The sequence below is a fragment of the Sesamum indicum genome, linkage group LG4 (assembly GCF_000512975.1).
Source record: "Sesamum indicum cultivar Zhongzhi No. 13 linkage group LG4, S_indicum_v1.0, whole genome shotgun sequence".
In the NCBI taxonomy this organism is placed as follows: domain Eukaryota; kingdom Viridiplantae; phylum Streptophyta; class Magnoliopsida; order Lamiales; family Pedaliaceae; genus Sesamum; species Sesamum indicum.
In genome coordinates, this window is record NC_026148.1 from 4,343,055 (window position 1) to 4,353,632 (window position 10,578).

At 35.9% G+C, this 10,578-nt stretch overlaps 1 protein-coding gene across 1 annotated transcript; it reads left to right on the forward strand.

Annotated features, from left to right (window-relative positions):
* On the forward strand, positions 4,263-10,237 carry LOC105159994 (serine/threonine-protein kinase STY46). Its single transcript, XM_011077232.2, has 11 exons — positions 4,263-4,839; positions 5,648-5,722; positions 6,378-6,494; positions 7,164-7,258; positions 7,634-7,754; positions 7,844-7,923; positions 8,295-8,354; positions 8,553-8,677; positions 8,770-8,855; positions 8,933-9,048; positions 9,644-10,237. The coding sequence occupies exons 1-11, from the start codon at positions 4,552-4,554 to the stop codon at positions 9,768-9,770; spliced, it is 1,290 nt and encodes a 429-aa protein (XP_011075534.1). The 5' UTR covers positions 4,263-4,551; the 3' UTR covers positions 9,771-10,237.

Genomic DNA, 10,578 nt, shown 5'->3' on the forward strand with positions numbered 1-10,578 from the left:
TTACCAAATGTTTCGCTTTTCTCCTGTTGGGAAGGTTGTCTTGCTCGGCTGGCTTGGGAGCTCTAGAGAGTTGCTTGGACAATCTCCATTATAAATTGTCTGAGCAGCTCAACTAGCAGTGCTTGAGAGCAACACGTGTACCTGCTGGATCGATGACCAGATCGAAGGTATTTATTCCTCCTTCAAGTTGCTGTGGAGGTAGAATTGTTGAACCAACTGCAACAGGTAGGGAAGTGTTTCCTTCAAAGGATCCATTGTTACCTCCTTTATCCGAATTGGTCATTTCTCACGTTTTTAACTCAAAGTTCCTGCAAACGGCAGCACTGCTACATAGCAGATTTTAGTCACACCACGAGGGTCGAAGGATCTTTAAGGAAAATCTTAAGGGAATATTAGTTCATAAAAATATTTTAGAAAATTTCAAAATATATATAAAATTATAAATTATAATTCAAAAGGGCATTTTTGTTATTTTACCACAAAAGTTTGATATAAACCTAGCGGAACAGGCTTGTTGTATGACGGACATTGAAATTAGAGGGAGTATTTGTAATTTTTCAAATAATGAGGAGGTATTTTGAATTATTTCAAACTTCAGGAGAGGTGGTTGTAAATTACCCTTGAATGAACTAACCGAAAAATTCATATATGATTTGGACTTGAATTGACTGAGATACACTAAGCTAACTAAGTCTTGTCAGGTCTATTAGAAAATTTAAAAATTGGTTATTTGTAGATTACAGCTCGTTTACCACCAATCTATTACGAACCACCTAGAGATACTTTCGAATGATGCGTCTTAGCATGTGGGCAAGTTGTATGATGATATGTCCGTCTGAAATGGGTTTTTTTTTGGGATTTGCTAGTTTAGAGAAACAGAAAGTAAGCCTGTGGGCATTAATTCCCTGTTGTTGGATCAGCTAGCGGATCACCAACTGAGCTAGTTGATGACGTCTTTTTTGGTTCTGTGACGAAAGCCACCTCCGTGTGTTCTACCTTTCTTCTCTCAATCTCCTCCTTAGTGACCCTCTTCCTACTGCTTACTTCCTCCTCGCCCTTACCCATTGAAGGCTAGAATAAGAGGCAGCAAGCTTTTCCTCATCCTCACTAGACAAAGTGGCTAAATCAATCAAAAGTAAAAGAGAGAAAAGAAAGGGGAAACATCCCTTGATGTGAGAAAAGTGTGAGGCTGTTGAAGACAAAAATACCTTATATATGCTAGATTGTCAAACAGTCCTATTAGTTAAGGATTCGGCGGTCAACTGGCCACAGGCTACCAACTAAGGTACTCGTGGACTCTTAAGATGGCAGGAACTCTTCATATTCCTTTTCTTACAATCATTATTGCTTATGCCTTATTTTATTTTTGTTTTTGCATATACGTTTTAATTTATAAGGAAAATTTTCCCTCTCAAATAAATAGAAATCTAGCTTGTTTTGTCTGGATAATTATGCAGGATCTGCTCTAATGATAACACGAGTAGGGAAGGCTTATTTGTGGACTACTTTCATTTTTTCATGCACTAAAAGTCAAAAGACGTTATCTACCAGCGCAGCTGGTGATCCGTGTTGGTCCAACAACAGGGAGGTTGATCCAACAACATGGAGATAAGGCCCACAAGCTTACTTCCTGTTTCATTAAATTGGCAGGCTTAAGGAACAAGCCGATTCCAGCCAGACACGTCATCAATAGCTGGACGGACACATCATACAACTTGTCCACACGTTAAGACACTTCATTCTAAAATATCTCCAGATAGTTCCTAATAGATTGGTGGCAAACGAGTTGGTCTACAAATAACCACTTTTTGGATTTTCAAGGAGATCTGGCAAGATTTAGTCGACTTGGTGTATTTCAGTCAATTCAAATCCAAATCATGCACGATTTTTGCGGTTAGTTAGCTGATTCAAAGAGATTTCAAATGATAGAGTACTCTCTACAACAAACTCTCGCATTTTGCTCTGTACACATATACATAGAAGTTTTGTGTAGTCATTTAGTAACATCATTCCTAATTCTCATACTCTCACTTATTCTCTTAACTTTCTCCATATTCAGGCTAGTCTAAACTCATGTTTGCCACTCCACATACATATATACTACTTTGTCATTATTTTTCACTATTATTCTCACTATGATCTAAGTTTCCTTTCATCTTTTTTTCAGCAAATCATTACTGACATAAACATTAGAGTGCCAAAATTTTATTTTGCAAGTTAGTCCCTATTGATCTTAGGATTTTTCTTGAAGATCCTTCGACCCTTGTGGTGCGGCTAAAATCTAGTATACATTAGTTATTTAGAAGGATTAAAAATACATTTTTTATTTCATAAATGAGCTCATTTGACATTTTAGGATAATATTGTAGTCCTGCATCTTTTTCACTTTTCCGATTTCAGTTACTTTTTTCTCTGGAGTTCACCATTTTTTCCAAAAAGTGTATGTGAATCTCAAGTGACATTTTAAAATTGGCTAATGTTCATTTTGACCCATTTTTTGTCTTTTTGACTTATTAGGATAGCATTTTGGTCCTGCATCTTTCTAATTTTCATAATTTTAGTTATTCTTCCATTGATGAAGGTGAATTCTAACAAAAAATAATGACTAAAATCACATAAATTAAAAAAAAAATACAAAACTAATATACTAGCCTAAAAAGTTAAAAAAGAACAATACTAAATAATTTAAATTATCAGAGAAAAATACCTTTATTCCATATACAGAATGTCAAGCAATCTGCATAGTTGACATTGAGTTGGAGAGACAATACTCCTTGATCTTTTGGAATATGTCCATTAAGTGGACTTGGACCACTTAAAATATTGAATTTTTGCCTGCAAATTCTGAACAAATCTGCTCTGTTTGTGCCTTGTGGCTTTTAAATGAAAGGCTTGACATGTGAAATGAGCAAAGGTGCAGCCGCCACTATTGATCGTACTTGTAATTGCTCACTCCCTTGTAATTGCTATTCAATTTTATCTCTAGATCTGACCAAATACATTGCAAAACACATGACGAATTGTTGTGAGTTGACTCGCAAAAAATCATACTCAAACGCACTTTTGGTCTGTGTACTTAATAAAAGAGAAATTTTGTATGTTACGTAACAAATTTTAATTCCGATTGCATTTAATTGTTTCTGAATTAATTATATAATAAATACAGTATTATTGTATGATTGGTGTATAATTCAAAAAAAAGTCATAAATCACATGACATGTATACTCTTTGTTAATTTGACTCGATTGAACCTGATTTGAATAAGAATTTTTCATATATTGGTCTCATGATAAAACTGAAGCCCCTATCTTACAGATATGGTACGAGTGGTTACGTGTTCCGATGGGATATACAATTCCACTTGCATACATAAGATCGAAATATATTTGACCATAAAACATCTACTTTTTACTGCGAAACAAAAGTTATGTATCAAAAGGTTTAATGCAATTTAACCTCCTTTAATATTGTAAATGAGCAAATTACCCTCTTATAAAAAAAATAGCAACATGAGGAAGTAAATTGCTTCATTTTAAAAGACATAGAGAGATAAATTGCTATATTGAAAAAATACAGGAGGATAAATTGGTATTCTTTTTTTATAAGGAATAATTTGCTCATTTGCAATATCTTATAAGTTGCTTGTATTTTCTCCATATATTAAACAAGTGGGCCATAAAAATTATTATTTGATAAATGATATATTACACTGGTCAATACGTCCAGTCAAATATAGGATAAGGTAATATAAAATTACTTATTATGCATAATTCCCAAGTAATCCTATCTAAATAATTTCGATCAACCCAACCAAACGAGACCTTAATTATGGAGGTTTTATGTTAATTAATCTTTGAGTCGATAAAATTACAGATATTATCAATGTACCACATTATTTCCGAGTTTAATGTAATTTATCTTATATGATATTATAAATGAGCAAATTACTCTTTTATGTAAAAAAAAATAGCAATTTATTCTTTTATACTTCATAGGAAGTAATTTGCTCATTTATAATCTTACGGGAGGTTACTTCCATTATTCCCACTTTCTTGATACGTTTATCCTTAACGAATACCTTATGTTAGAAATATATTTGGTTTGACTTAAAAAAAATGTCAACCGTCCCAATTGTCATGAAATCAAATTCAAGACTATAAAGATTTGAAAATGTCAAGATTCTTAACTTTTATACGTGATCTTGACAAATTATTATTAATTTCATATAGAAAAATTATATAATATATATGTAATGCATGGTCGTTTGTGTGTGAGGTGAATGTGCATGAATTCTGTTTATGAATTTAAGCTCTGGTCGGAAACTGAACTCATAAATCGTTTCTCTGATTTTCTTGTCTTTTCTATTTCCTTTCTTTGTGTTTTTTGTTTTTTCTTTGGCTATATTTAGATATTTTTGGTTGAGCGAAGCAAAAATAGTTTTTCAGTTTGCGGATTAAACTCACGCGGGCGAGACTAAGGAAATAAACTACCAAATCCAATACAGCAGTACATTTCGTAATTCGGATCCGACGTAGAAGAGAATTGGACAAATGAGCGGCAGCGCGGGAAGCTCAGGGCGGTCGGCCGGCGGAGAGAGGGAGAAGAAGAAGGAGAAGGCGCGGGTGAGCAGGACGTCTCAAATTCTGTGGCACGCGCACCAGAACGACGTGGCGGCGGTGAGGAAGCTACTGGAGGAGGATCGTTCGCTGGTGAAAGCGAGAGACTATGATAATCGGACTCCGCTCCACGTGGCGGCGCTGCACGGCTGGATCGACGTCGCTAAATGTCTTCTGGAGTACGATGCGGACGTTAACGCTCAAGATCGATGGAAAAACACCGTAAGCTTATATCGCGATTTATTTGTATCTTGCATTTTGAGAGTTCTATGTGTGTAAACAATCGTTGAGTTCATCTGTTTGTTTATTTGTAAGTCTGGATGACGATTAATTCTGAGCTAATTTTTAGCCGCTTTTATCGAGAAAAAGTTTGTGAAATTTGGTTTTTATTTGGTGCAATACTGCGCATGTTCTCTATACATGATTTTGTCAAACCGAAAGTATTTTCAATACACTCGTTGGACATATTATCTTTTCTTTTTTTAATATTTTAATACAAGTTCTAGTTTTAATTGACCAAAATTAAGTTTGTGTGATAAGAAGGGTTACTACTCATTGCTGCTTGTCAGGTGCAACCGGCTTCAAGAAACAGCAAGAATTGTGTGATTGCAAGTCTCAGAAAACTCAAATTTGTTGGAATTTGACAAAAATTTGACCTTTGTTAACGATCATTAACAATAAGTTCAGCTTATTATGTCCGTGTTGTTTGTCTGAGTGATCAAAAAAGCTTCAACAATAGATTTGTTTTCACTTTTATTTGTCAAAAGTTTATCCTGAAAAGCCGTATGTATTCATACTGTTGTTCTATATTTTGGATTTCTCTTCCTATACATCCATTAAGAGAAATTTGCATACATAGATTCGAGTTCTCAGTCTATTGTTTCCAAAGCCTAAATGCTCATGCACCATCGCTCTCTCTTTTTTCTTTTCTTGATTTCTTTTTATGGCATGAAGGTTAATATGTGATGTAGACTCGATCTAGTTGTATATATAGACTTCTATTTAGCTGCGTTTTAATTTGTGATAACAGCCTTTAGCTGATGCTGAAGGAGCAAGAAGATCTCCCATGATTGAATTATTGAAGTCACATGGTGGGCTGTCTTATGTAAGTCTTACTTTTTTTGTGTTCTTTCTTATGTGCACTAAACACTATCTTAGACTTCAGCACATTTGACCATATTAGTTGTTTTATCTCTACTTCTCCCTCTCCTTTCACCCACACTCCGAACCCAGGTTTATTAGTGGTAACTATAAGTTTTATCCTTCATTCTTGAAGAGTTTGAAATGGCTACTAGTTCTGCATGACTTGTTTCTGAAAGCACAATGTTCTACTTGGCATTGTTTCATCTAAGCATCAAGTGTTACTGTTTCCTTCTTTTCCCTTTACCTTTTATGTTGATCTTGAACCCTTTGTGCAAAGCTTGTTTTGCGTTTGCCACAAAGTTTAAGGGACTGAACTATTGAAATCATGAGAGGTAGCAATTACTGTGCCTGAGCATTTGTCCATTATCCTTCTTGCAATGGGTTGACCAGAAACAACTGTCCCTTGGTGCAGCTACGAACAATATATATTTTCTTTCGTAAAGAATTCTATAGAATTTATAGTAAAAGGATAAGTTTTTGTAATCCTTGGAAGATGGTAATGAGATCCATGAGATAATTGAGTTAGTCAAATGATAAAACTTATAACTATCTCTCATCTTATGTTTTTGAATCCAATTTATAACTAACAGGTTGCTTTTTATTTGGGAATATTGCAGGGCCAGAATGGAAGTCATTTTGAACAGCGGCCTCTTCCACCCCCTCTTCCAAATAAGTGTGACTGGGAGATTGACCCTAATGAACTCGACTTCTCAGGCTCAACTCTGATAGGGAAGGTCTGGATTCATCTGATCGTACTCACTATTTCCCACTTAAATGTCAAACTTATAGTTTAGTCACCTCTTAGTTTCCAGAAATACGTTAGAAGATAATCTGATACATTCCTACTTCCAAGAGTTTTAATGTTTAATCTGTTTCAGTAAAAAGTTGGCAACTTTTTCTCCAATTATGATCTAGATGGTTGTTGTCTTCTTTCAATTTTCACGGAGCAGATAATTATTAGTATAGGCTTCATTTTTACTGTTTAAAGCACATAAATCCAATTTGAATTTGAGGATATAGTTACTGATTTTCTTATGGCATGTGCATCAGCTATGGCACTCTGGGCTTTTAAATTTTCTGCAATTTTGCTTGCTAATTCTACTATAACACCCACCTACCACCTGTCCACCACCCCCTACCCAGTTCCTCCATTGCTATGCATTTCTCGTTTATCCTCTGGACGCACAGTATAAGGGCAGGAGGCATGACGTAGAAACATAGGGTGTAATATGATCCGAGCTTCTGTCGACCTCTTTCATGTAATTATTTCCATTTTCTGCAACGTTTTTACTTCTCGCCGTGCATTAAAGGTTGTTATTGTTGCTCTATCACTTCATTTACGTGCAACATGTGAAGTTTTACTTGCAAAGTTCATCATTGCTGATGACAGCTGCTATTGGTAGGGGTCATTTGGTGAGATACTAAGAGCTTGCTGGCGGGGAACACCTGTTGCTATCAAACGAATCCTCCCAAACCTTTCAGACGATAAATTGGTGGTGTATGTTTCTCAAATTTGTTGAACTATGATGACATTCTTGATGGGCCCAATATCCCATTTCTTCCTCTTAGTTATGGAATATTAGTTGCTATCAATTGATTACTACCATCTGGTGATTCTTGGATGGGGCTTGTGCCAAAACTCAATTAAAGAAGAGAAAAATGAAGCTTGTATCATACAACAATGAGCTTTGACAAGTCTTATTTCATCTGACAAATCCTATTTTATAACATCTTCAAATTCTCTTAGTTTGAGATTTCAGATTTTACGAATTAAAGCTTCCTTATTAATACCACTAGCATCTAGTAACTATTTATTTATGCATTTTGGCTCCTGACTTAAGGAAAACTACCTTATATCTTGCTTGGAATTCAGTCAGGACTTCAGGCATGAGGTCAATTTGCTTGTGAAGCTTCGTCATCCAAATATTGTACAATTTCTAGGAGCTGTCACTGAAAAGAAGCCCTTAATGTTAATTACAGAGTACTTGAGAGGGGTGAGTGAATGCGTTATCCTTCTAGAAGTATAGCTCTCTGAATTTGTAAAAGGATACACCCTTGATTTCCCATTTTATTCTCTTTTAAGGGTGATCTACATCAGCATCTCAAGGAAAAAGGTGCACTGAGTCCATCAACTGCAATCAGTTTTGCTCTAGATATTGCCAGGTAAAATTGGAGTTAATTTATATTTCTTTGTTGCTGTTCAGTGATCAACTCGCCTGCATAACATCCATTTCGATAGCCCTTGTAAGATTGTAACAGTAACAGACTTGTGTCAGATGCTCATCCTTCAAATCGTGTTGCCTGAAGAAGAATATTTGGTCCAACCATCCAAATACTTATGCTCCTATGGCACTGAATTCAAAACAACTTTCCCTCTTCTTTTATATATTTTGTTTGGGATTCTCAAATATCATGAGGTTATTACATCATACTAGTCATAACTTGTGCTGTATCATAATTTCATTTCCTGATAACCATGCATATAAAAATTTGGATTGCTCTGTAACATTTTGATCTGTGTCTTGTTTCAACAGAGGCATGGCTTATCTCCACAGTGAGCCAAATGTCGTAATACACAGAGATCTCAAACCAAGGTTAGTTGCTCTTGTGATTATAAAGGCCATGCGAATCAGTTTCCCAATAATGATTACAGTTCTGCTTCCTGTCATTCTCAAAATATGATGTTGAGAATACATGCGGATCTTTCACTGTAACTCTGTATGATGACTTCTGGTAGGATATCATCCTTTTCCCTTTAGCTTCAAGATGTGACATATATGATATATTTCCAGGAATGTTCTCCTTGTCAACACAAGTGCAGACCATTTAAAAGTAGGAGATTTTGGATTAAGCAAGCTCATTAGGGCACAACAACATTCTCATGATGTGTACAAACTGACTGGCGAGACTGGAAGCTGTAAGTAACTAACTAAAGAAATAGTCTTATGCACAGCTGGGAGCTCTTATTGATGCGTAATACTACCCCTTTCATTTTTGTGATTTCAAAAGACCGTTATATGGCACCTGAAGTCTTCAAGCACCGGAAATACGACAAGAAGGTTGATGTTTTCTCTTTTGCAATGATATTATACGAGGTAATTTGGATCTGGCAATGACATACAACAAATTGAACTTGATCAAAGTATGATGTAAAGTGACTGAACTGTTGCAGATGCTTGAAGGTGAACCACCAATGTCAAACTGCGAACCATATGAAGCTGCAAAATATGTGGCTGAAGGACATAGACCAATGTTTAGGGCAAAAGGGTACACTCCGGAATTGAGAGAGTAAGTAGCTATTGATATATTATATTAATTGAGATGGCAATATACCATGTTGAATTAATGCAGCATTTCAACGAACAAAGAGACACTATGTCAAGGGCTCAGAAAACAACTCATAAATGGCTAAACTGAAAGTTATTTTCTTGAAGGCTTCATGGTTCCTTAATTTATGCAATTTTATTTAATAGAAAGTATGTATTTGAGAATCCCAAAATTGAAAATGACCAACATCAGTAGTTGCATTTTTATCTCCATACTTTAATAACCAAGCAAATTTTGACTGTAAAAAGTTGGACCTCGGAACATGATGCTTTCCTTCCTTGTTCTGAACACATTTACCTGTCGTTGATCTGCATATATTAACCTACAATGCTTTCCATGAATTTATAGGATATAACTTATGAGCTTGGTGTCTTTAACCTACCTGTACTAAAGGTTTTGGGCGTTCCATTTGCTCTGAGACATATTTTCTTTCCAGTATCTGCACAAATTTCAAATCTTTTTTTGTGTCTATGCTCGTTGAAGTTACAGTAGAAGAACTAGCACCTTATTGTTTCTTCCTAATATCCTGGTAATTGCTCGTCAAATTCTTCTTTAGGTTAACCGATCAGTGCTGGTCGCCTGACATGAACAACAGACCTCCTTTCTTGGAGATTCTGAAGAGACTTGAGAAAATCAAGGAAACGCTACCATCTGATCATCACTGGCACATATTTGCATCGTAATCCAGGACAAGTTGTCAAAAATCATGATCTTTATGTCACATCTAAAGTCTTGACTTCGTCGCTGCTGTAAGTACTGGTGCTGAGATGAACTGTCAATAGACTCCATCAGTGGAGGTTGGCAAGAATGCGTGCTCTTAGATTTAGGTTCCTCCATTACTACAGTTTTAGTAATTGCCAAAGTCTTAACATTTCCAAGTTGTCTATATTCCCCGGCTTTGTCTCTTATTTAATTTTTTTGACAATGGTTGTAATCTGTTTGTAGCTGGAAGTAAGAAACAACTGATATCAAATTCAGATTTGTAAACTGTATCTAAATACCTCTCATTTGATTCAATATCTGTGTAGGATATTGTATGCTGTTTAGGGCAGCCCAAGCATCCTATATCTTGGCAAATGAATTGTTGAATTGTATGTAATCAAAGAAGCGAAGATCTAAAGCGGAAGCCATTATAGGGGAAACTCCTTTCTATTTTCTGTAATGTTCATTTATGTGTGGAAGATACATAAGAGGGTTAAATATACAATGGGCGTAATCGCCCCCAACTACCTAACAAATTTTGTTGCATAAAAGACAAAAAAGGTAGTTTCCTGTATCTAAGAAAACCGCAGCCGTGGTATTTGCGACCTCAGTACGAGCAACCTCGTGATGTACAACTGGGACTATGTTCTCAAGATGCGTGAGCTTGAGTGCGACCTCACGATGACTGGTCTGGACTACGGCCTCGACATGTGCGACCTGGTGTTCGATCTCAAGAAGATGAGGCTGGAAGGTTGAACTCTCAACAGCCCCCCCCCCCCCAACAAGTTG